At 42.7% G+C, this 27,923-nt stretch overlaps 1 protein-coding gene across 3 annotated transcripts in view; it reads right to left on the bottom strand.

The window, feature by feature from the left end:
• Positions 1–27,923, bottom strand: part of LOC140201391 (bcl-2-modifying factor-like) — a 102,917-nt gene that overhangs the window by 57,261 nt on the left and 17,733 nt on the right. The window contains exons 1-2 of one of the 3 annotated variants that reach the window (XM_072265451.1): positions 11,581–11,667; positions 10,516–10,882 (exon numbers count right to left, since the gene is read on the bottom strand). In XM_072265451.1, the coding sequence (XP_072121552.1) occupies positions 10,516–10,810 (295 nt within the window). In that variant the 5' untranslated portion in view covers positions 10,811–10,882; positions 11,581–11,667. The other 2 variants (XM_072265442.1, XM_072265435.1) reach the window with 2 other exon arrangements.

Below are 27,923 nucleotides of genomic sequence, written 5' to 3'. Positions count from 1 at the left end.
TGCTGCCACGTGATTGGCTGAATGGATATTTGCATTAATGAGCAGGTGGACCTAATCAAGTGGGCAAATGTAACAATATAACAATTTATAAAGAATCGAGAGGGAGGCCATTCAGCTGCTTAAGGTAGTTCGATTCGATCAATTTAACTTAAATAGAAATCATGGGTATGAAGGATGTTGTGACTTTTGCTAATGTCTGTGATTTTTATTGATCTCTTGGACTTTTAAGGAGTTATTTTAAAATCCGGCCTTTGCGCTTTTTGGACTAGTGCAACTACCTGTGTGGCAGTGATGTATTCACGGACAAAATGAGGAGAACAGCTTGAAGCAATAGAGACCATGATCTTTACAATGTCCCCACAAATATGTTCCATGAAAACAGACGTTTATTGCTCTGCACTAAATGTATGGCACCAGTTGACTACACCGCTCCTGTTTAAATGCTTGTAGAGGCCGGGTCCTATAAGTGCTAAGCTAGTAAAACAGGAGAGGAACTGCTGAAAACTGTAAGAGACATTTCAAACCAAAGCAAACGAACAGCCCTGGGAACATTTCACTTCAGTAAATATTGCCCCCGCATATTTTTGGCAGCCTGTATCTTAAACAGCATTTGGAATGTAATCTAACAACACATCAATATTACTGTGAAAATTATACTTGCTGAATATGCTTGAAAAGTATGTCACAGAGATAAAGGAAAAACTGAATGCCTGGTATGTGTTGTTGCTGATGTGACACAGATGTTCTCAACATCTGGCTGCTCTAAACAACTACTACTACTACTACATTGACTCAGGCCTAGGGGGCCGGCGTCGGGCACGATGACGGACTCTCCACTTCTCCCTCTCCCTCATCAGTGTGTTCAGTTCATCTACATTAGCCGCGCCGCTGTCTTCTGGGAGCGTGTTGACCATAGTCTTAGGAGGGTGCCCAGGGTTCATCCTCCCATGCTTGGGCTCTAAATAAACTGGAGCATAAACTTAAGATGGATGTGCATCTGACTGGCTGCTGTTTTTGCACACTGTTAACTTTAAGATTGCAAGGGTAGTTCTATGGAGACAAAATTTGCTCTCGCGTGGGATAAAGCAACACCCATGATGAAGATTTAGGAAAGGCGAATGAAAGCTCGGCTTCCAAATGCAGTACCGTTTATGCCTGCAGGTCATCCGTCCAAGCTGGTTGGACGCATGAGCCACAGGCATAGAAGGCATACAGAGGCAAATAGCATGCACTGTGGAGTGAGAGAAATGCTACTGAACGAGCACAGCACACAGGGGAAAAGCGGTCCCTGGCTGCGAAGGTCAGCTGATGGAGACCTGTTTACGGAGCCATTCTTGGTTTTGGCAACCTGCCCCAGGACTTTTCAATGCCTGACCAGTCTGTGACCAAATCAGGCAAAATAAGAACTTAAGAAATTGAACGCGGAGGATGTCATAAGGCCCTTCACACCTGCTCTGTCATTGAATGAGCTCGTACTGTAGCTGATCATTTACCTCTACCCTATTTCACTGCACTAACCCCATATCCATCCCTTCATCCCCTAATATCTCAAAAATTATTTTGAACGTACAGACTCAGTGACTCAGTCTCCACAAGAATCTTGGTTAGCGAATCGCAAAGGTATATTAGACTCTGGTGGTTTCAGAAGTTTCTTCACCTGAGTCTTGACTAGCAGAGAAGCTTGTTTTGTGATTAGATACTCCAACTGGGGAAACAGCATCTCTGCATTTATCTTGTCAAGCCCTGCATGTTTCAATGAGATTGCTACACGTTCTAAACTCAAGGTCCAGTTGCTTAACCCACCCTCAGTATAAACCCCAAATCCAAATTCAATCTGTAGTATCTTCACTGCACTCCCGCCACAAATGAATCCTTCCTTTGGTAGGGGACTACACCTTTACATAATATTCCAGATGCAGTCCCGATATAACTGCAGTAAGATGTCTTTACTCCTGCATTCAAACCTTCTTATATTAAATACTAACGTATATTCCATTTACTATTTTAATTTCATGCAGTACCTTCACATTAACTTTTAATAATGTGAATACTCAGTTCTTCTGAACAACAACTCATTTTAGTCTCTCGTTACTTAAAATCGATCGATCTTACTACTTTCTGCCGCAATATGAATAAGCTCACAAATGTCTCTTTTCTACCTTCTACTCCTTGCCTGTCCCTCTATCCTGTCCATACCCCTTCTGCAGCCTCTTCACAATCCATTTGCAGCTTTGTATCATTAGCAACCATAGATCTATGATACTTGGGAGCATCATTCATACCACTGGCCGAGGCTGTGTGTTCCTTTGTTTGAAAAGCAGCCCATAAAGTGAACACTGTGGTTGTTGCAGAATGGAGAGTTGCACAAAGATGCAGCCGTGCTCACTAGATTTGGAAGAATGTGGAATCAAAGTTTTCAACACTTGCTGCAGCTACCATTTGGAAATATGTTAATACTAAAAGACCACTCATTCCCTATGACAAGGCTTTCAGTTCCATTAGGCCACCAGAGTTCCCAACATACAACATCTTGCACCAGAATAAAGCATGAAGCAACAAAAAGTGGACTTCTACAGAAGAGCATAGCAATTTTATTTTACTTTGCATGCTTTATTTTCAAAGACAGGGAAATGTTCAACATTTTTAAATCTCTTTTTTCAAGGCAGTTCCTAAATTTAGTTCAGTGTTTGTATTTATATTTCTTGTGTGCGTGTTAATGCACCACTCAGTGCGATGTTATTTTTCCATGCTTTTGTGATACACACCATGACTGCTCCATGACTTAGGTTCAAATTTTCCATGACAAAAATCTACCTCCACCTAGTCCTAGCTGATCTGCTTCAACATGAGTTCCATGTCCTTTGATAATCCAATGCAGCAAAAACCTACCTCCTTCAGTTCTGAGATTTTCTGTTGACTGCCAGCATCAAATTTGGCATGAAGACACACCTTTCATGATACTTTCTGCAAGGTTCTGCTTCCCACATCCCAACTGCGGGGGTTAGTTCAGGCAATAACATTATGTTCACAAGGGAATGATTTCCTCTGTTTATCCTATCAACAACTTTAATCATTCTACACAGTTCAATAAATCACTCTTTAATCCAGGAAGTATCATGGTAAATCTCTTCTGTATCCTCCTCAGAACCTTCACGTCCTTCCGACCATGGGTCAACCACAACTGAATGCAATATTCTATAAATCTGCCTCATGAGCTAGTATGCTCACTAATAAAGACAACCATGCCTATATGCCTTCTTTACCACTGCATCAGCTTATGTCGCCACTTTCAGGGTGCTACTAACTTGGACCCCAAGATCCCTCTGTACAACTACACTGTTAAAGATCCTGCCATTAATTTACAACTGTCCCTTTACGTTCAATCTCCCAGAGCACAAAGCCTCATGCTTGCCCAGATTAAGCTCCATCTGCCATTTCTCCACTTATATCTGCAACTGATCCACGCTCCGTGGTCACTTTATTGGGTGCCTCCGGGACCTAATAAAGTGGCCACCAAGTGTATGTTCATGGCCTTCTGCTGTTATAGCAAATCCACTTCAGGTTCGACATGCTGTGCATTCAGAGATGCTTTTCTGTGCACCGCTGTTGCAAAGTGTGGTTTCCTGTCAGCCTTCCTGTCTCTTGAACCAGTTTGGCCATTCTCTGACCTCTCTCATTAACAAGTCATTTTCACTCTGCAGCTCACTGGATGTTATTTTGTCTTTTTTGCACCATTCTCTGTGAACTCTATAGAGACTTGTGTGTGAAAATCCCAGGAGACCAGCAGTTTCTGAGATACCTGAACCACCCTGTCCGGCACCAACAATCATTCCATGGTCAGAGTCACTTAGATCACATCTCTTCCCCATTCTGAACTTTGGCCTGAACAACAACTGAATCTCCTGACCATGTATTGAGTTGCTGGCACTTGATTGGCTGAATGGATATTTGCATCAACGAGCAGGTGTACCTAATCAAGTGGCCACTGAGTGTATGTTATATATAATACAATATAACATAGACAAGTTGGAGGGATTTGTTCACCAGAAGGAGAAATCAATATTCATACCATCATGTTGGAGGTACCCAGAAGGAATATAGGGTGTCGCTCCTGCACCCTGAAGGTGGGCTCCTCACTTTGGCACAAGAGAAGGCCATGGATCGACTCGTTGGAACGTGAATGGAAATAGGAATTAAAACGTTTGGCCACCGGGAAGACCCATTTGTGGCCGATGGAGTGGAGGTGCCTGACGAAGTGGTTTCCCATTTTATGACGGGTCTCGCCAATGTAGAGAAGGCCCCTTCGGGAGCACTGGACAGAACAGGCAACCCCAGCAGATTCGCAGGTATCCTACTGAAACACGATCACTATGTGAAATGTGTTGTTTCGCAGCCGCAGTACTGTGCAAAGACATAAAATTACTATAAGTTACAAAAACAAATAGGTGGTGCCAAATAGTGTCAACATAGCGAGTGGAGTGTCAACTAATGACAAACAGATGAAGTGGGGGAATCTATGATTTATTGTGAAAAGTTAGCTAAAAGTCCAAAGGGGATCAAAAAGGACACACAGAAAGCTGCAGTCTGTCACAAAGTACATAATTTCAGAGTTAGGAAAATACAACTGTCGCTTGGGTTACATTGGAACGTAGTGTTGAGTTAAACACTCAGTGATACATTAGTGTTGGAGATAGGCAAGGAAGGGTTAAGGAAAATAGTGCGTGGGTTATTATGAGAGGCCAAGCAATTAGTTGTGGGAGTTAAAAGGAAGGAATGAGGTTAAGGTAAAGAAAGGGATGCACTACATTAAGTAGGATGACTCTTCTAGCACAGACACAGGCTCTAAAGAGCGCCTGGGGCATCAGCAGGGCATTCAAAGGAAGGAGGAGAAGCTTGCAGATTTTGTAAAATTATGTCACAATTGTGGGGGAATTAAGAAGCTGGAACCATTCTTAGGAAAAGGGATTTCTGAGGGCTGTTTCCAGACAGGAAAAGATGTGAGAAAGACAGTAGATTTAATTAGGGGCAGAGAGATCATCACAGGAGAAGCCAGAGCATGAGAAACGGTAGGATAAGGGATTGTGATGGTAAAACTAAAATCATCATTGATGCCATCTTTTGGTTAAGGCACCAAAATGAAGCCTTTCTACCTCTTTTGGGCGAAGGTGACATTTACTAGAACACCACAGATTATTCCCCTGCTATCTGTGGTATTCTAGTAAATGTCATTCAACCAACCTCATTGGAACAGGTCATCATTACATTGTGAGATCTCACTGTGCACAGTTTTGCCTGCTGCCTTTCCTAGGGATAGAGCCCCTTTTCAATTTTATGCGAGGCACTATTGGAACCCCTAGTACCCAAAGGGAATTGATCTCTGCTGTCCAGTGATGTTATATGGGAGGTTCAGCAAACTCCAATCAATACAAAGAGTCAAAAGTGAACTGGGGGAAAAAAGCTCAAAACTCAGTCGTGAGTATAAGAGTTAGGAACAAGGTGACAGATGAATCTCCCCCGAAGTTCTTGGCAGATAATACAACAGATGAACGTGACCGCTTTCTGCGCAGAATCTCAGGCAATAGCCTTTGAATTTAGTTCAAAGATTAACCTCAGCTCCTGAGCTCCTGAAGATCAAAGGCCCGTTTCCAAACATCTAACCTCTGCTACTAGCCATGGGGAGTGAAGCTGGAGGACAAAGGCACCATTCGCCTCAGCAAGTTAATATACTTCACATACTGGCGTGCACACGTGCGCGCACACACACACGTGTATAGTACGTGTACACAATTGCACTTATTCCTATGCACATAAATGCATACATACACTGAAGTGCCACACACACACACACACACACACTTGAGTAAGGACTTCACACATGCAGCAATACTTGTGCCAATTTTTTTTTACAAACTCATGTTCAAAATACAGTGTATATAAAAGGTATTCAGTTCCCTTGGAAGTTATCACGTTTTATTGTTTTACAACATTGAATCACAGTGGATTTAATTTGTTTTTTTTGACACTGATCAACAGAAAAAGACTCTTTCGTGTAAAAGTGAAAACAGATCTCTGCAAAATGATCCAAATTAATTAAAAATATAAAACACAAAATAATTGATTGCATAAGTATTAACCCCCCACCTTTTAACATGACACACCAAATCCTCACTGATACAGCCAAAATTGTTTTTTTGAAGTCACACGATTATTTAAATGGAGATCTGTTTTTGGAGACCTGTGTGCAGTCAAGGTGGTTCAATTGATTGTAGTAAAAATACACCTGTATCTGGAAGGTCCAACTGCTGGCAAGTCAGTATCCTGGCAGAACTACACCATGAAGACAAGACACTCCAAGTAACGCAGTGAAAAGGTTATTGAAAAGCACATGTCAGGAGATGGATACAAGAAAAATACAAAATATCTCTTGGAGTACAGTTAAGTCAATCATCAAGAAATGGAAAGAATATGGCACAGCTGTAAATCTGCCTAGAGCAGGCCACCCTCAAAAACGGAGTGACCGTGCAAGAAGGGAACGAGTGAGGGAGGCCACCAAGAGACCTATAAGAACTCTGGAGGAGTTACAAGATTCAGTGACTGAGATGCTTCACTACTGTTGCCTGGGTGCTACACCAGTCACAGCTTTATGGGAGAGTGGGAAGAAGAAAGCCATTGCTGAAAAAAAACTCAGTTGAAATCTTGGCCAGGGTTTGCCAGAAGTCATGTGGGAGACTCTGAAATCAGCTGGAAGAAGGTTCTGTGGTCTGATGAAACCAAAATTGAGCTTTTTGGCCATCAGACTAAATGCTGTGTTTGGAGTAAACCAAACACCGCACATCATCAAAAACACAACATCCCTACCGTGAAGCTTGGTGGTGGCTGCATCATGCTGTGGGGATGCTTCACAGCAGCAGGCCCTGGAAGGTTTATGAAGGTAGAGGGTAAAATGAATGCAGCAAAATACCGGGAAATCCTGGAGGAAAACCCGATTTAGTCTGCAAGAGAACTGCGACTTGGGAGAAGATTTGTTTTCCAGCAAGACAATGCCCCCGAGCATAAAGCCAAATCTACACAAGAATAGCTTAAAAACAACAAAGCTAATGTCCTGAAGTGGCCCAGTCACAGTCTAGACCACAATCTGATTGAGAATTTGTGGCTGGACTTGTAAAAAGGGCTGTTCACTCATGATCCCCATACAATCTGACAGAGTTTCAGCAGTTTTGTAAAGAAGAATGAGGAAAAATTGCAGTGCCCAGATGTCAAAGCTGATAGAGACATATCCACACAGACTCAAGGCTGTAATTGCTGCCAAAGATGCATCATCATTGTTATAAATTTAGACCAATTTGTAGAAAGTTGCTTTCACTTTGACATGAAAGGGTCTTTTCTGTTGATTAGTGTCAAAAAAAGCCAAATTAAATCCACTGTGATTCAATGTTGTAAAACTATAAAACATGAAAACTTCCGGGGGGGTGGTGGTGAATACTTTTTATGGGCACTGTATTTCCAGATAGCTTATCACTTATTTCTTTTTAAGTAAAATAAAAGCTTCTACCTTCTTCACCAAGTGTTTTAGTACCACACAATGTGGTGGGGGCTGAACTGAAATATCCCTGGAAGTAAACTAACCATGCCTGCTGAACTCTAATGACAAGCTCTTAATGAAATTAAAGACACAGAAACAAACCGGCCTGGGGAGACCACCCAAATAGTCAATTGAATTATCTCTCATCTTCTTCTCAACCAGTCCCTGATCCCTTGCTTGACACGATCCATCCTAGTCAGTCTTAAGTGATCCATCTGGCTCTGTCTATTTACCATGCTGGGAAAGAAAGCTGAGTTTAGATAGTCACAAGACCTAAGTCATTAAACAACAAATGCTGGAAATGAAAATGATGATGATGCACTCTTCTGAAGGCTTAACTAACTGCCCCACCCCTTGTCCTTTGTTTTATCTCTTACCCTCCCCTTCCCATTTCATGCACACTTGTAAAGGGAGAATAACACTACACTTGGGTGAATCCCTGCTAACCCTCTGTCTCGGAGGCTGACGTCAAAACATAATACAAGAGGCTGAGCCCTCACAGGCAGTCAGATGCAGAAGTATCTGTTCGGGCTCTGAAAACCCGTGCCAACCAACTGAGGCACAGGTTTTCAGAGCCCGAACAGCTACACCATCTGGGCCTGACTCCCTGTGAGGGCTCACCCTGTAGAGGTATGTTTTGAAGTGTTCACCGACATCTTCAATCCCTCACTGCTGTAGTTGGAGGTTTCCACCTGCTTCAAAAAGGGCATTAATCATCCCAGTGCCCAAAAAGAGCAGGGTGAGCTGCCTCGGTGACTTTTGCCAAGTTGCTCTCACATCAACTGTGATTAAGTACTTTGCGAGGTTGGTCATGCCCAGAATCAACTCCTCCCTAAGCAGGGAACTGGACCTGCTGTAATTTGCCTATCACCACAATATGTCTAAAGAGGATACAATCCCACTGCTCTACTCGGCCTTGGACTACTTGGATATCACGCTGCTGTGCATCAATTATACTTCAGTGTTCAATACCATCATGTCCTCAAAGCTAATCAACAAGCTTCAAAATCTGGGCCTCTGTACCTCTATTTGCAACTGGATCCTTGCCTTCATCATCAGGAGACCAGTTAGTGCAGACTGGAAATAACATCTCCTCCTCGCTGACAATCAACACCATCGCACCTCTATAGGATGTGTGCTTTTCCCACTGCTCTGCTCTCTCTTTACCCATGACTGTGTGGCTAGGCACAGCTCAAACATCATCTATAAATTTGCCAATAACACAACTGTTGTTGGCAGAATCTCAAATGATGACATGGAGGCATACAGGAGTGCGATAGATCATCTGGTTGAGTGATGTCGCAACAGCCACTTTGCACTCAAAGTCAGGGAAACCAAGGAATTGATTGTAGACTTCAGTCAAGGGGACACACACAAAAGTCCTCATCGAGGGATCAGCAGAGGAAAGGGTGAGCAGTTTCAATTTCCTGGGGGTCAACATCCCTGAAGATCGATCCTGGGCACAACATACTGATGCAAAGAAGGGACTAAAGCAGCTATGTTTCATTAGGAGTTTGAAGAAATTCGGTATGACACTAAAGTTATCTGATTCTACAAATACACCGTGGAGAGCATTCGCACTGGCTGTATCACCACCTGGTATGGAGAGGCCACTGTAGAGGATCGGTGAAACCTGCAGAAGGTTGCATACTCAGCCAGCTCTATCACAGACAATAGCCTCCCCAGCATTGAGGACATCTTCAAAAGGCAATGCCTCAAAATGTGGCATTTATCATTTAGTACCTTCATCACCCAGGACATGCCCTCTTCTCATTGCTGCCATCAGGGAGGAGGTACAGGAGCCTGAAGATACACACTTGTCTTCAATATTGTTGTAAAACAATAAAACATGAAAACTTCCAAAAGGGGTTGAATACTTTTTATAGGCACTGTGTTTACTGAGCTACCTTATGGTGAATGACTCACCTGCTGATATCCTGAAGCCTTTTCACCATCCATGAGGCACGATTCAGGAGCGTGATGGAGCACCCACCACTTGCCTCGATAAGTGTAGCTCCAACAACACTTAAAAAGCTTGAAGAGAAATCAGGGGAAGACGAAAAAAGGAACAGCAGAGAGAAGGAAATAAAGTTAGGAGAGAAATAAGTGTGAGGCATGAAGGAAAGGTAGGGAGAAATGGAAAGGGAAGGCTGAGAACAGAGAAGGGGGAAATGAGACATGGAGGCTGTAGAAACCAAGTATCTATCTATTGCCTGTCTGTATTGTACCTGTGTTGTACGTCCTCACTCTGGATTAAGGTCATCTGTCACGTGGCTTTATTAGAAATGAGTGAATACAGTCACCTGTCCACCGCCTTGGAGCCATACAAAGGGGTGGGAGTAGGGAGTGAATATTTTCTGTTGGCCGCTCATCTTTGTTTGAATTTGATCCAATTACATTCGTCTCGCTCGTCTTTCTTTTACGTGAATAACCGAAGAGTCGAATGATTTTACAGTTGGTTTCTAGTAAAAGGTTAAATGTACTTTTCTGAGTTGGAACTCAGTTAGTTGGAAGAGTGTCACACTCCCTTCACTGAGCCCCTCGGTGACCTGGAGTTCATTTTCAGGTAGTCGCTACACAGGCAATTAAAGAGAAACGAGAGAAACGAAGGGTGCAGAGAAGAGATGGGGAGGGAGATTTGGAAAAGAAAGCCAAGGGGAGAAGAAAGTGGTTGAATAGAGAGACAGCGAGATGAGCAGAGAAGGAGCAAGCCAGTTAGCACAAACAAGAGAGAAAAACAGATCACTTGAATGCCTTCCTTGCATTTGATTTAAAAACAAGTCCTGAATGAGAAAGGGCTGCTTGACAGGGCTGCTCAGTGCAGAGATAATAATCTTGAAGCAAAAGTACGCGAACGCACTATTAAAAAATAGAACATTGTGTGTCCGAGTAACAAGTGAAATTATCAATGGAAAGCAAAAAAAAAAGATTACCATAGAACAGTCTCTGTGGCTCACTTCCAACTCCACTGGGTAACATGGGGTTGGGTAACTCCGGGTGCAGGTCTGAAGGAGTTGAACTGGATGTTTGGGTGCCCCTGTCACACTGTTCCCTGTGGCTATATGGCGATCCGTAGGATTGTGCCTGTGAAAACAGCCGGGGGCGGGCTGGATTCCAGCTGGGCGGACAGTTCCCTCTGGCCTCGCTGTACCCGCTGTCGGGAGCCATCAGGTCATGGTCGAACACCTCATCGTCGGTGTCAAGGTCCTCCGCCTCGCACAGATCCATGTCATTCAACCCTAGCCTTACAGTTTACCCTCTGGGAGAAGCTCTCTCGGAAGTGGAAGCAGAGAATGGTACCTAAGATCAGAACGAAAAGACTGGTTAAAGCAACAGGGTAAAAGCATCCCGTCCGAGCCCGCATTTTGCTGACTTGGGGTTTCCCATTGCGGAAGGTCTGCTGAGTGAGTTGCCAAGGTTAGTCAGTCCTTACACAAAGTGCTTGAGGAAGGCAGCACATCCAGCAACATCAGGCAGCTGATTAAGGACTGAAGTCAGCAGAATGCAGAGCTCCTCCAGCGTTTTGTGTGTGCTGCCCACGATTTCCAGCATCTGTAGAATATCATGTGTTTAGACAGACCTCTTGTACCTTTGGCTGCTTCACTGAGAATTAATGAGATCACAACCCATTCTTTTATTACTCACCTTAAATCTCTGGTCTTCTGCTCTGGGGAAAACAAAAGTTTATCACTATCTACCCTATCAGTGCCTCACACTTATTTCCATTTGCACAAAACTTAAAACTTCTTGACATAAACTAGGAACTGTAGTGGTCAATTTGTGCATAGTTCCCACAAAACAGAAATTAGATCATCTGCTTAAGCGTTGCTGCAGAGAAACGATTACCACTCAGGATGCAAGGGAGAAACGCTGCGTTTTCCTTCCAGCAGAACAGTGTGATCTTTTACAGATACTGGGGAGGGCAAAGAGGTTCTCCGCTTAACAAAGTGATGGTACTGCAATATGCAGCAGTCCCGCAGTTCTACATAAGAAAATACCATCTTAGATAACGACATCCACACCGAATGCACGGCCACCAACAATTTGCAGAGCAGACATCAAAAGTGCCTTCATCTTGCTCCAGATCAGCAGTGTACTAAAAACATAACCTAAAAACAACCACGGAAGAGGCAAGACTTCAGTGAGATACTGACAGTCTACTGTAAATGACGTCAGGCAATTTACAAAAACATCCTTGTGTTTTATTGAGAAAATGTCGTTCTGTTTACAGAACCACAGGTGGTACAGATGGAGACAGAGTTGGAAGGACAGGCAAACATAAAGTGCCATGCAAATCACCAGCACAGAGGTAGACCCACTCTTTGAAAAAAAACAAATTCCATGGAAGAGACAATAAAATGCAAACAGCAAAAATGGACTTTAAACAGACACAACTCCAATCTACACAGTTAATTTTCAGCTGGAAAAATATACTCAAAAAGCTTTATACAAACCAAAGCAGAGGATGTTGGAAATACTCAATAGGTCAGGCAGCGTCTGTGGAGTTAACTACAGTTTGGTGACATTTCATCAGTTTGGAAGGGGTTGAAACAAAAGAAGTTTACTGAAGTAGAGAAAGCTGGAAATGTGAAGTTCTCTCCACCAGCCTTGCTTATCTTATTTGCACAGTTCCGATGAAAGACCATTGACCTATAAAATTAACTCAGTTTCTTTCTCAACCGATGTGACTTGATCAGCTGAGTATTTCCAGAATTCTCTTTTATTTCACGTTACCAGTAAATGCAATATTCTACTTCACACCATTCTAGCATTTCTTTTCTCTCTCTCTCTGAACTGAATTCATTCATCTCATTCTGTTCACTCCTCCAGACAGATCGGCTGAAATTACCATGCTCTCAATACCCTCTGCCAGCTCTTGCATTGTTCCATCACCTTAGGTCTCCAGCTTAGCAGAGACAGCCATTTGCTTTTCTCCACTCTTTCCCTCTACCATGCAATATAAGATGTAGCTGAATTTAACATTTCCTAGGCCTGATGAAAGGTCACCAGCCAGAAATTTTAACTCTGCCTGTCCCCACAGATGTTGCCTGACTTGCAGAGTATTATCTCAGAACAAAGTTGCTAGGAGCTTCTACAGTTTTATTGCTTACATAATAATGCAGTAAGAAGGAACAGGGAACATGCCATCCAGACTCCCCTCCCCACACCAAGCTCACTCCATCAATTAACAAGAGCACGGCTGATCTCTTACCTCAAATCCATTTTACTTCACCTCCGATGACCCTCCCGTCCAGAAATCAGCTTTGTTTTGAACATAAGCCAAGACTAGGCATGCCAGAACTCCACCACTCTCTTGCCCTTCACTTTTAGGCCTAAATAGCCCACTCCTTAACTTGAAATCGTTCCCTTTCATTCAAGACTCCTTAGCCAAAGAATCCTTCACCCTGGATCTGCTCTGTCAGTCTGATAGTTTTATACATTTTTGGCTAGATCATCTTGCGTTTTCTTTATCACCACAGATCGGTTTATGCTCATTTGACAAACCTACCACCATCAGGACCAGTTTAGTAAATCTTTGCTGCACTCCTTTTCTAGTAAGTAATCCTATTTTAGGTAAGAACAAAATCGAACACAGTACATAATAGTCCAGATGCAATACCATCACTCTCACTTGCTAAACATAACTGTAGCAAGGATATTAACTTTGTGCTCAAATCCTCTAACATACAGCTTCTCATGTAGTTGTCTTTCTAATTATCTGCTGTACCTATTTGTTAACTTCCAATGATTTCCATACAAGGACACCAATGTCCTATTGAATATCAGTATTTCCCAATCTCACAAAACAATTTAGCATTTCTGTTTATTCTACCAAAGTGCATAGTCTCACAGTTTCCACATGGTTCTACATCTGCCATATTGTTGCTTGGTCACTCAGCCATTCCACATCATTTTTAAGTCTCATCACTCCTCATATTCTTAAATTCCATGCTATAAGCAAACTTAAAAATATTACATTTGGTCCATTTAGCCAAAGCACTGATATACACATTCAGTGGCCACTTCATTAGCTGCACATGCTCGTTAATGCAAGTATCTAATCAGGGACTCAATGCATAAAAGCATGCAGACATAGTCAAGAGGTTCAGTTGCCGTCCAAACCAAACATCAGAATGGGGAAGATATGTGATCTAAGTGACTGTGACCGTGAAATAATTGTTGGTCCCATACAGGGTAGTTTGAGTACCTCAGAAACTACTGATCTCTTGTGACTTTCACGCACAACAGCCTCTACAATTTACAGAGAATGGTGCAACAAGCAAAAAAAATGGTCAGAGAGCGGCAGTTCCATCTTGTTCATGAGAGAGGTCAGAGGAGAAAGAAGAAAGCTGACAGGAAGGTAACTATAAAAGTACACATTACAACAGAGGTGTGCAGAAGAGTATTTCAGAACGGACAGTGTATCGAAACGAAGTGGATAGGCTACAGCAGCAGCAGACCATGGCCATACACTCAGTGGCCATATTAACAAGGTATCTAATAAACTGGTTACTGAATGTAGATTATGAATAGTTGGAGTCTTTGTGCAGCTTTTCTTCTATCTCTTGATCGTACAGCTGACTTGAAATGAGACCGGCTTACCACCTTTAATGCACAAGCATATTCTTGTTATATGAAGTTCTGCAGATATTGTTACAGCCTGTTGAAAACGATGCTTGGTATAGTTCAGGACGTGAATGAATTGAGTTTACACGTGTAGTTTATTTTATCTTGTAAAAATGTATATAATTCCTTCATATTAGTAGGGCTCACTCAAAGCCAAACTTACAGCATCACCTCCCACACCTGGGAAGAGAAAACATGCTAAACGATCTCAGAGACACCATAATGGTGATCATTTAAGAAAAGAGAAACATCCCACAGAGGGAACCACAAAGGAGTCTCCTGGTTCCTGCCACAGGGGATCATCACCAAGTTCCTCCTTCACTGGAATATGAAAGCAAGAGTGTAATGTTGAGACTTTTTAAAGCACTGGTGAGGCCTCACTTGAGTATTGTGAATCGGTTTGGGCCCCTTATCTTAGAAAGGATGTGGTGAAGCTGGAGAGGGTTCAAAGGAGGCTTACAAAAATGATTCCAGGATTAAACGGCTTGTTATATGAAGTGTATTTGATGGCTTTGGGCCTGTTTTCACTAGAATTCAGAAGAATGAGGGGTGACCTAATTGAAACCTATTGAATGGTAAAAGGCCTTGATAGAGTGGATGTGGAGAGGATGTTTCCTATGGTGAAAGTGTCTTAGACCAGCGGACACAACCTCAGAATAGAGGGCTGTCCTTTTAGAACAGAGATGAGGAGGAATTTGCTCAGCCAGAGAGTAGTAAATCTGTGGAATTTGTGGAGGCCAAGTCTTTATGTATATTTAAGGCAGAGGTTGATAGAGTTTTGACTGGTCAAGGCATGAAAGGATCTGGGATGGGGTGGGGGGGAGGCAGGAGATGGGGTTGAGAGAAAAATGGATCGGCTGTGATGAAATGGAGGAACAGACTTGATGGGCCAAATAGCCTAATTCTGCTCCTGTATCTTACGGACTTTTGGTCTCAACTGTCTTCTCCCAGAGGCTGATGACACTCCTGTGATTCAAAAAACCGAAAGGCACTGTCTTTGAGGAAGACACAAGAAAGATTTGCACTGCATGTCTCTGAGTGGGCCCTGCTGATTATATCACCATCCCCAGATGAGGGAACTTGACATTAAGCAGAGATTCGTCCTTGTCTGCCCATCAGAAGACTTCAGCTGATGTCAAGATGAGATAGATCGGTTGCCTTTACTGAACCAGAACACTTGTAATAAAATAAAGTTCCACAAGCTTTCTGATTTCCTAAAAAATCTTGTTTCTTACTATGGTGTGACTTGGGTTTAGGTCTGTAGGATATTTTGTCCTCAAAAATATATATAAATCATTTCACATCAATGGGGCCTCCTCAAAGCTAAGTTCCTTCTCGTTATGAAGCTTGGCAAATAATCAGAGGGTCCCCAAAATGTCTGGGTTCACATTGGCTGGCCTGCATCACTACCCCCTCCTCTTTCCAACCTCAAAATGAGGCTTAAATGTGAAGGTAAACATAACTTTATTTCATAGATCTGAACAAAAACCACAAAGTGGCTGAACCCGGTGCTTGTTCACTAAATATATCAGCCAGTGGCGAAACAGCGGAAGTGAGACCTACTGCATGGTGGCAGTGCTGTGAGTTTGGACTCAGATGACTAAGCAGTTTAGCTTTCATTTATTTGGCTGTAAACAGGCCTGAAACCTATGGGGACCTGAAGTTGCACACACCCCTAGGCCTGCAAATTCTTATGAGGGCTGAACTTGAGCTGTGTGTGCAGGAGGAAGGGGAAAGTTGAGCTGAGGTAACAATTCCACAGGTCACTCCTTCCACCCTCTACCTTCCTGTTCGTGACAGAATCCAAGAACCTAAACTTCTTCTTCAACATCACCCTCTTCACTTCTGTAACTTCTCCCGACCCCAACTCGGACACCCTGTTCAGCTGTCTGTCGTTGCACACTGGTTAATCCATTTCCCTTATCCCATCTCTTACTTTTGCACTGACAATCTCACTTAGACAGATTTCAGCAACATATTTTTGGAGAAATATCAAATAACCACAAATGTAATTGCAATACACAAGCTTCTAATGTTGCTGAATCTGTTTTAATTACCTAAAATAGAATTAAAAACTCTCTTGCAGGTGATGGAAGTGTTTTTGTGCAGTTAATCCAAGCATAATTGGCTTTTGCACTTTACTCTTATGTAGTACAACACAGCTGAAGTTTATAAATGCAAGTCTGTCTTTTGTCCATCCAATCTTTCTTCTGTTCCCCAGTGTGAGGTGCTGTCCAGTGTCCCGGTCCACAAGTTTATTCTCATGCGGGAATTTGGAGAGTGGTTTTTAAACCAGCAAGGCATGGGAAGGAACACCACTGGCCACAGATTTATGGATCACTTTCTTACTGCCCCAGGAGTGGCGTCATTTATCAATGATCTATTTTTTTCCGGCAATCCATTCCAATTTGTGAAATCGACACTATTTTCGCAGGGGTGATTAGTTAAACATGGATCTGTACTGTTGCTCACTCTCACATTGTCTGGTGAATCTCGAGTAAAAAGAAAAGGAGCAGCCCAGGGCATCCTCTTCTACGAAGTAACAGTGGGAAACAATAAAATGGAAGATGCTGCCAGCTGCAGGGAAGATTGGGCCGGGGTAAATGCAGTGAATGACTGTCTTTGCAGAGTATGAAACTGAAAAATACTGCAGATGTTGGAAGACTGAAATCAAAGCATAAAATGCCGTTGACAGTCAGCAAATCAGGGAGCATCGAGGGAGAAACAGGGTCAATGTTTTAGGTTGGAAGTTGGAGAGCTTTTCTCAGTCTCTGTTCCATTCTGTTTACCACAAATGCTGCCTGACTGGCTGAATGTTTCCAGCATTTTTCTGACTCTTATTACAGCGGAGGCCTGCTGGTAATTACCACATTCACCCTGCTGGAGGATGTGAGAAGGTTGTCCTTAATACAGTGGATGAGGAAAGGTCACTGATTATCTCTGAAGGTGACAAATCACACTAGGGGCAACTCAATCTAGTGTGGATATCTCCAAAACTTCAAGGCCAATGGGCAACTATCTATCTCTTGTCCGACGATCATTCTCCTCGCCCCCTACTGTGTTTTAACCTGCCCGAAACTGTGGAGTTGAGTTATTTTCTGTTTCTGCTAACCCATTATCTTTTTCTCTTTGTACCTGTTTCTGACTCTTTCTGTTTGTGTGCGCCGCTGTCTCTGTTTCTCCGTGCACCTGTCTCTGTGTTACTAATTCTATCCCTCTGCATCTGTTTCTGTATTCTGTACAGCGTGTCCTTCTAACTGTTCCTGCCTGTCTCTTCTTTCTTCTTTATTGTTCTTATATTACTCTTCCTGTACCTACATTTTTTTCTGGGTTTCTGCTTATGTGGCTCTTTCATCATGCTTGTTTTTCTCTCTCTCTATTAATACTTACCTGTGACTCCATTTCTCTTCATCTTTCCTTGCCTCTCATTCTACCACTGCCAAAAAATATCATACATGCTAGAAATCTGAAACAGAAACAGTGAATGCCATAAATATTCAACTGGCCAGGCAGTATCTCTGGAGAGAGGAATGCAGCTGACTTCTCAGATCATTGATTAGTGTTGCACATTTCTATGGCTGGAAGCAGAATAAATTTGAGGTATGACACTGATCCATGTACTTATCTAAGTTTAGCCTCATAGCAATCTGTGGGGATCAGTCCTTAATTCAACAACTTCACATACAATGCGTATAAAAAGTATTCAGCCCCCTTGGAAGTATTCATGTTTTATTTGTTTTACAACAGTGAATCACAGTGGATTTAAGTTTTAAGCTTTAAGTTCCTCGGGGTCAATATCACAAATGACCTGACTTGGTCCAACCAAGCAGAGTCCACTGCCAAGAATGCCCACCAGCGCCTTTACTTCCTGAGAAAGCTAAAGAAATTTGGCCCTCATTCACTAATTTTTATAGATGCACCGTAGAAAGCATTCTTCTGGGGTGCATCACAACCTGGTATGGAAGTTGTCCTGTCCAAGACCGGAAGAAGCTGCAGAAGATCGTGAACACGGCGCAGCACATCACACAAACCAATCTTCTGTCCTTGGACTCACCTTACACCGCATGCTGTCGGAGCAGTGCTGCCAGGATAATCAAGGACACCACCCACCCAGCCAACACACTTTTCGTCCCTCTTCCCTCCGGGAGAAGGCTTGGGAGCTTGAAGACTCATACGGCCAGATTTGGGAACAGCTTCTTTCCAACTGTGATAAGACTACTGAAAGGATCCTGACCCGGATCTGGGTCGTACCCTCCAAATATCCGGACCTGCCTCTCGGTTTTTTTTGCACTACCTTACTTTCCCTTCTCTATTTTCTATTTATGATTTATAATTTAAATTTTTAATATTTACTATCGATTTGTAATCCAGGGAGCAGGAAGCGCAGAATCAAATATCGCTGTGATGATTGTACGTTCTAGTATCAATTGTTTGGCGACAATAAAGTATAGAGTATTTAATTTGGCTTTTTTGACACTGATCAACAGAAAGAGACTCTTTCATGCCAAAGTGAAAACAGATCTCTACAAAGTGATCCAAATTAATTCTGAGTATAAAACACAAAATAATTGGTTGCACACCAAATCATCACTGGTGCAGCCAATTGGTTTCAGAAGTCACATAATGAGTTAAATGGAGATACGTTTTTGGAGACAGTGAATGACTAAAAAACAGCAAAGATAATGTCATCGAGTGGCCAAGTCAGAGTCCAGACCTCAATCCAATTGAGAATTTGGGCCCGGACTTAAAAAGGGTTGTTCACTCACGATACCCATGCAGCCTGACAGAGTTTGAGCAGTTTTATAAAAAAGAATGGAGAAAATCTGCAGTGTCCAGATGTGCAAAGCTGATAGAGACCTATCCTCACAGACCAAGGCTATAATTGCATCTATTAAATACTGACTTGAAGGAGATGAATACTTATGCAATCAACTCTTCCTTCAGTTAGTCCTGACGAAGGGTCTCGGCCTGAAACGTCGACTACACCTCTTCCTACAGATGCTGCCTGGCCTGCTGCGTTCACCAGCAACTTTTATGTGTGTTACTTATGCAATCAATTATTTTGTGTTTTATAATTGCAATTAATTTGGATCACTTTGTAGAGATCTGGTTTTCACTTTGATATGAAAAAGTCTTTTTCTGTTGATCAGTGTCAAAAAAGCCTAATTAAATCCATTGTGATTCAATAAAACATGAAAATTCTGAAGGGGATGTATACTTTTTATAGGCATTGTAACTAGCCTTTATGACTTTATGTCAGGACTGATCTGTTCTGACACTGAGGCTACGTCCACACTAGACCAGACAATTTTGAAAACGCCGGTTTCAAGTAAAAACGACAGACGTCCACACCAAGTGTTTTTCAAAATATCTCCGTCCACATTAGAACGGATATTTGGGCAAATCTCCTCCTACTGGGCATGCGCAGGACACAGAAAACAAGCGAAGAGAAAACGGTATACTTGGTGCGCGTTTGTCCAGTTACAGACAAGAAAAACTTTAAAGGAATCGTGTTGGCTCTTGCGCAGGAGGACTTAAAACTAAAAAGCAACAAATACTGCAGCGTATGGAGTTCACGGATAGTATGACCTGGCTGACGACGAACATTGAAAAACTGACGAACTCTGTTGCATTAATAAAGCACCTTGTTAAATGTATAAAACATGTCTGCATCAGGGTTATCTTGTATTTCCATACAATGTTACATTAGGCAGTTACACATCTATTGTCAGAGATGTACTTGCATAAATAGGTAAAGCACCTTCACACAAGCAAGGACAGAAGACAAAGTGAGTATACTTATTTACTCAGTAAGCTATGGGTCAAAGTATTTGATGAGTACATTTCTAACTCTTCTGGCTTCAGTCTTGTTGCCGTCTGTTCTGAAATTGCTAGGTTGTATGAGGGCGTTGCATTCAAGAAAACAATGAAATGCCGCGCATCTGTTCCGGCACGTCAAGACAATATTTTTAAATAGTCAAAAAAGCTCACTTTACAATTTAACTCTCACACCGTTCACACCAACTGCACGTTATAACAGCCGTACGGCAGTGCTTGCGCAGTACCAAGCAGAAGCAGAAAAAGCATTGTTGTTATGGTGTTCTCATGACAGCGCTTTTAAATATCTCCGTTTACCTCATCCACACTACAACGCGCAACAATCGTTTTCAAATTTACACACTCTGGGGAGTGTTTTAGAAAAGCTCTGTTTTCGGGGGATGAAAACGCCGTTTCAATGTGGACGGAGGGTCAAAACGAAGAGAAAAAGCTTCGTTTTCAAAATTATCCAGCGTAGTGTGAACGTAGCCTCAGTCATCAACTCTCCTCTGTCCACAGATGTGATCTGACTTGCTATTTCCAACTGCTTTTTTATTTCACTTTTTCAGCAAGTGCTGTGTTCTATATCAACCAGTCCACTGATGGGGGTGGGGGAGGGGTAGCAGAAACACATCACGGTGGCACTGGTGAACAATGCCAATGTTCTGTACATGGCAGATTCACTTTCAAGGACTCTTCATCTCATGTTCTTGATATTAATTGCTTATTAATTATTATCATTATTTTCTTAATATGTACTTGTGCAGTTTGTTTTTTTTGCACATTGGCTGAACGCCCAAGTTGTGCAATCTTTCACTGTTTTAGTTATGGTTATTATTCTATAGACTTATTGAGTATGCCCACAAGAAAATGAATCTGAGGTTTATATATGCTTGTGATATATATGCTTTTTGATAAGTTTACTTTGAACTTTGAACCAGTCCCAGTTTTGCGTTTTTCTCTCTCGTCTTACACATCAGCTCCAAATCCCACCAATTTAAAATGGGAACTATAGCAGAGGTTATAAGATTAGGGGATGGTCAATTACAGCTGGGGGAGGGAGGGCGTAGTGACTTCTTCTTAAACAGTTTGTCAAATCTCAGGAATTCTCAACCCTTCAGCACTGTGGAGGTGGGAGCACTGGGGGGGGGGGGTATTTCAAGAGAGAAGCATGTAATATGGTTGTGCAACATCTGGGAATTGAGGACTATAGGGAACTAGGCCAGATCAGCCACAGTCATATGGAATAGTAGGGTAGGTTTGAAGAGCTTAGCGATCCACCCTTTCTATAGACCATTGTAACAGGCACTCTGGCTGCTTTCTTCCCAAATCCTAGAATGTTTCCTGCAATTGTTGAACAGTGAATGCTACACTAAGAAACGAGGGATGGAAACAGGGACCTCCTGCCCTCCTACTGTGTGGTAGGAGAAACGTGCGGCAATGTTCAACAAAGCATGCAGCATCAAGTCTTTTGGAAAATAATTATATGAATGAGTAGCGTGGATTTATGAAAGGAAATAGTTTGTCTAATCACCTGGAGATTTATTGGATATATGTACTAGAGTAAATGAAGGGGAAACTGGTGGATGTAATGTTTTTGGATTTGTTGAGTCCCATAATTCATAGCAGGCTGGTAAATAAGGTGGAGCCCATGGAACTGTGGGTGATATACTCATCTTTAAACAGTGACTTCGGAATTAGATTCTCCTTCAATCAAGTCTCCTAAATGCCAGTGGATATAAGCTTATTCTGTCTAACCTTTCTTCATGAGGTTACCTGCTTATTACAGGTATATCTGAACTGTTTCCACTATATCAGCATTCTTCATAAGTAGGTTCAAAGGTTCATTTATTATCAAAGTATACTACTCCGAAATTCTTCAGTTCTCCGGGTAGCCATGAAACCAAGAAAGAAAAGAAAGACAGCCGGTCATCAACCCCCAAATCTCACCTCCCCTCTCCAATAAGACGAACAAAATAGGAACAGGCAAATCAGCCCCCAAATCCCTCCTCCCGCAAAAAAAAAACAAACAAAACGGATCAGGCACATCGTCCCCCAATTCATCCGCCCACACAAAAAGAAACAAAACAGATCAGACACATTGACCCCCAAATCTCCATCCCCATACAAAAAAAAAGAGAAGATTAGGTGAAAAACGCAAAATATAAAAACTATAAGACTGAAAAAAGAGTCTATAGTCCAAGTCCACATCCAAAATGCAGAAAAAGCTTGGGCACCAGTCTCTGGGTGCGGCGGCAGGTTCTCCCCTCTCCAGTACCGAGCAACCGATCAAAAGGCGAGCAGACGGCACTCACCCACTGCACTCACTTTGATGCTTCAATCGGTGAAATGGGGTCAAATATCAGCTTGCAGCCTGCCCACTACTAGATCCGCACACTCCCAGAAACCTCTGAGAGACTGCAGAGTGCTGGAGCACCCATACGATCTCCAAATTTCCACACTTGCCTCAATGTTTCAATCTCTCTTGTCGCTTTAATCGGCAGATGATGGAAGCTTTAATCAGTGAAATGGGGTCATACATTGACTTGTGCACCATCCAGCAGCCTTTTCGCCACGAGGTTCGCTCACGGTGCCTCTGCCTCCCGGAATCCTCTCGAAGACTGCAGAGCTCTGAAGCACCCAAACCATCTCCAAACAGCAAAACACAGGATCCAACAGTTCCAGAGTCACATTCAAGATGGAAAACAAACATAAGAGCCACAAAACAAGTGGGAAAAAAAAGGTTTAATGATCCATCCAGAAGATGCCAGCCAAAGGATCGTTGTATACAGGCACTATGTAAGGCTATAACTGCACACAATACTCCAGAGGTGATCTCACCAATGTCCTGTAAGACTAAAGCATAATTTGCTCAGTCATAAATAAGCTGTCACACCTGAGAATACTTAAAAACTTGTCTAGGTACTGTTTGGCTTTCCCTGTGATTCACTGTCACAATTCCAAAGGTTGGACAGAGAGAGCAAAGAACCAATATTTGTAGGGTCTGCCTTCTCCTCAGGAATGTACAATGATAGAATCATTCTTAATTCAAAACTGTATTTTTTGTTTGATGATCTAAACTTTCAGCCTTTAAGGCAACTTAATTACACTGAATTACTGGATAACCAGGACATTATTATAAAGATATTTGTTTTTATTTATCTATTGAGATACAGTGCAGAATAGGCCCTTTCAGCCATTCGAGCCACACTGCCTAGCAATCCCCCAAGTTAATCCGAACCTAATCACAGGACAACTTACAACGGACAATGAACCTACCAACCGGTACAGCTTTGGACCATGAGAGCAAATCCACACGGTCACGGAGATAACGTACTAACTCCTTTCAGACAGTGGCGGGAATCGAACCTGGGCTGTCTGCACTGTAAACTGATGTGCTAACCACTACGCCACCATTTATCAAAGGCCAAGCTGCAGCTATGAGTCTTTAAGCCAGGAAGAGTTCCAGTTCCAGGGGTGTCCCAGGGTGGGGAGGGAAGACAAGTGTCCCTACAATAAAATGAAACATATTCGAGATCCTGGATGGTCTATATCATCTCACCAAGTCCACAGGCCAGTGACATTCGATCCTAGTTATTACTGTTGGCTATGACATTATTTTAGCTACACAGATGATTAAAGAAGCATTTGAGGAAACGTATTAGAAGTGACTATGAAGCTGCCAAGCACACTCACTCATTGCTTTCCACCACAGTCCATCACCAGCCCCCATTCTTTCAGACTTCTCAAGGCAGCAGGCGAGGGACAATGAATATGATCTGGTTAGCCTTTCCCATTCTGAGATCAACACACAACACGGAACAGTATAATACAGGGACAGGCTCTGTGTTAAATTAGTAATCAAATGCCTAACTAGACTATGAAGACACGTAGTCCTCTTTTATTGTCATTTAGTAATGCATGCATTAAGAAATGATACATTATTTCCTCCGGTGTGATATCACAAAACACAGGATAGACCAAGACTGAAAAAACTGACAAAACCACATAATTATAACATATAGTTACAACAGTGCACAATACCATAACTTGATGAAGAAGTCCATGAGCACAGTAAAGTTCCAAGTTTCTCAAATGTCCCACATCTCACGCAGACGGGAGAAGGAAGAAAAACTCTCCCTGCCATGCCGACCAAAATCCGACTCTGAGTCATCCTAAAACTTCGAGCTCTGATCAGCTCTCCGACACCAGGTACTGAGCGCCATCTCTGTCCAAACGATTCGACCTCCTTCTTGGTCGCCAAAAGCAGGCAAGGCCGGGGATTTTGAGGCCTACCCTCCGAAAGATTCCCGACCACACAGTAACGACAGCAGCGAATGGGCATTTCAGAAATTTCTCCAGATGTTCCTCTGTGCTTTCACGTCCATTCTCTATCAAATCAGAATTGTCCACGGCCCCTATTTAACAGATACGACATCATTTTTCACCGGAGGGCTGCGCACACGCAGGCACGTCGCCATCTTCTCCTCCCGCCTTTCCCTCCTAAGCTATTCCCTCCTGCCAACACAATATCCATTTCCTTCCACTCCCTGAATATTCCTGTCGCTATCCAAAAGGCTCTGAAACATAAAAGGTCTCCATCTCCACTGCATTCCAGGCACCCAATACTCTGTGTAAACAAAAACCCAAACACCGTCCTTCAAACTTATCCCTCACCTTAACTGCATGCCCTCTGGCATTAGCCATTACAACCCTGGGAAAGAGATATTGGCTGTCCATTCTATCTATGCCTGTCATAATCTTACAAGCTTCGATCAGATCTCCCTCAGACTCTGCTGCTCCAGTTTGTCCAAGTTTGTCCAACCTCTAATCCAGACAGCATCCTGGTAAACCTCTTCTGCACTCTGTCCAAAGCCTTGGCATCCTTCCTATAATGGGACAGTTAGAACTTTATGCAGTAGCCCAGATATGGCCTAACTGAAGCTACTACATGACTTCTCGACATTTAAACTTAATTCCTCAACCAATAAAGGAAAGTATGCCATATGCCTCCTTTATCAATATGTCTTACTATCAAGGTTAGTAGATTATAGCCAATGCAAATTCCTCCAAAGTGGGTGATAACATGGCGGACATTGATGGGAATGTGGGGAGAATAGCGAAAATGAGTGGTTAACATGAGCTACGATAGGTTCAATGGGCCAAAATAGCTGCCTTCTGTTTTGCCAAGATTCAACCTCCTTTTAAGCTTTCTTACTAGCAGCAGCACACTAATCTTCTCACAAACTGGCCAGATTTAATCTATGGTGAAAGGAAGTTGGGAATTCAACGAGGTACTGCTAGTTTTGAAAATGTATTGGTACTATAATTTTTAAATTGTGAGTGAACCAGCTACCGCCTCCTATAACAGCTGCCTACATCTCCAGGTGGTGTCACAATCGAAGACGGAAGCCCAGGATCAACAGTACTAAAGGAATCACTGAGCTCTTTACAGAACGTTGCTTCTTATCCTACTCTCCCAGCTCATAGACCTTTCTTGTTAATGATCTGCATGTGTAAAGAGAACCCATGTTCTCACTGGAGGACATTTTAGTGGTATTGCCTGCCACAGAGCAGGGAAGGTTCAGGGGAAATTTAATGAAGCTGGTGAAACTCTTTGTGTGTGCGTTTTAATGGAGGTAAATAAGGAAAACTCCCTCATGCTTGGTTTAACTTCTAACCAAAGTAACTGTGCCTGTGTGACCTTCCATGCTGCCTGCAGTATGCCATGGTTTCCACCCACAGTGTCGTCAGCAGGCTGCAGCTCCCCACATTACCACAGGGCAGCACCAAGCGTAAACTCTCTCTCAGCTTCTCACTGTCCATAGAGGCTACCCTGGGCATGAATCCTAGTTTCAGATAACCGTAAACTGGAGATTTTGTGACACTGACATTACAGGATCCATGACTGCAATTCCACACAATGTTGCCAAGGTAATAAATTCTACACTTGCAGCTGTGTAGACCTACTATCAGCCTATGATGTAACCTACTCTTAAAACTTGTCCCATTATCCTTGAAACACCTAGAATATTTTGATACTGAATTTCCGCCAAAGTATTAAACTGAGGTCACAACTGCCCCGTTGAGTTAGATGCAAAGCATCCCAAGATGCTCCAATGAATGACATTCTTTGTGCATGGGGACCACAGAGGTATACCGGTTCTCCTCAAATTGCACAGGAAGTAACCCCGGAGGCTGCAATGGATAGTTCAATTAAGGTCATGAGTGCAATGAGGGCGCCTGAAATTGTCTCTGCATATTTTTGAGAACGTAAAGAAAAGTAAGAGGATTATTTTTCTCCTTGAATAGTGGGCGGCAGCAACTACTAATGAAGCAGTGAGCAGCAACCTGTGAAATGTTCAAAGTTTAAAGTTCAAAGTACATGTATTATCAATGTATCAAAGGTCAGGGTGTCAGGGCTGGAGGTGAGGGACAGGCCGGTTCAGCTGGCAGCTCTGGGTAGGGTTGCCAACTTTCTCACTCCCAAATAAGGGACAAAAGTAGCAGTCAAATACGGGACACTTGTGTTTACCCCGAGAAAGACTACCATGACCATGAAGCCTTGCGCAGGCACCTGTGTGCGCATGCGTGACGTGCCGATTTTTTTCTACAAATCGGTTTTGGTTTAATCTTCCTGATTCTGTCGTGAAACTATACTGTACATACATTATTTCTACTTTATATAGGCTGTGTATTTATCATATCATTCCTGCTTTTACTATATGTTAGTGTTATTTTAGGTTTTATGAGTTATTTGGTGTGATTTGGTAGATTATTTTTAGGGTCCGGGAACACTCAAAAACTTTTCCCATATAAATTAATGGTAATTACTTCTTCACTTCACGCCATTTCAGCACAAAAGGTTTCATAGGAATGCTCTACCTTAGCGGGGGAAATACGGGACAAGGGTGGTCCCGATGGGACAAACCAATTTAGCCCAATATATGGGATGTCCCGGCTAATATGGGACAGTAGGCAACCCTACTACTCTGTGAGGTTGAATCAGCTCTGTGTTGAACTGAGGCTGTGGCCTGCAACTAATGAACTCCTAAATCTGCTGCAGTGATGACTGGCTTCGTGGCTGTGGACTCACTTTCGTTAACTTCAGTTCGGAATGTCATTTGCTTACTGTCTGCACAATTTGTTTTTTTTTTCTGTACACTGGGTGTTTGACAGTCTTTTTTATGGGCTCGATTGGGTTTCATTGTTTTGTGGCTGCTTGTAAGGAGACAAATCTCTACATTGCATATAGTATACATACTTTGATAATAAGCATAGTTTGAAGTTTGGACGGCAGGCTTTTTGTTTACATCTGAGCGATCCAGGATTCATCCTAACCTTGGATGCTGCTGGCCTGGAGCTTGCACATTCTTCCTGTGGCCAGGCATGTCTCCCTCGGGTATTCCGATTTCCTCTCGCGCCCTAAAGGTGTACAGTAAATTAACCGGCCAGAGTAATTGCCCCTGGTTTACCCATGTCACTTTGCGGAATCAAGATCTGTAGTCACATCCCCCATTGGTCAGTTAGAACTTACTGTCACCTGCAGGAGTTTGGTGAGGTACAGGTATGATGAAAAGCTTGCTTGTAGCAACATCACAGGCACATAGACTCAGACAGAACGCAAGTTATACACATACTGCACCTCCAGCTCTGTATGATTCGCCTTTCCAAAAGGGACTACTTCCAGCATTGAATACCCTCCAGGCTAATCCCGGGCTTCAGCCAAATTTACATAATCTCTCACACCTCAATCAGCTCATCACAGACAATTTATAGCTTTCTAACAATGGCCTGGGGGAAATGTGCCCCTTAGATTCTGCATTCAGTTATACAATTAACCTATCCACTATATCAATAAATCCATTCATCCACTTCACATTAATAAATCTGTCAA

Source organism: Mobula birostris, chromosome 1 (genome assembly GCF_030028105.1).
Source record: "Mobula birostris isolate sMobBir1 chromosome 1, sMobBir1.hap1, whole genome shotgun sequence".
Taxonomy (NCBI): Eukaryota; Metazoa; Chordata; class Chondrichthyes; order Myliobatiformes; family Myliobatidae; genus Mobula; species Mobula birostris.
Note: the sequence above shows the minus strand (reverse complement) of the source record. Positions and strands in the feature narration are given on the sequence as shown.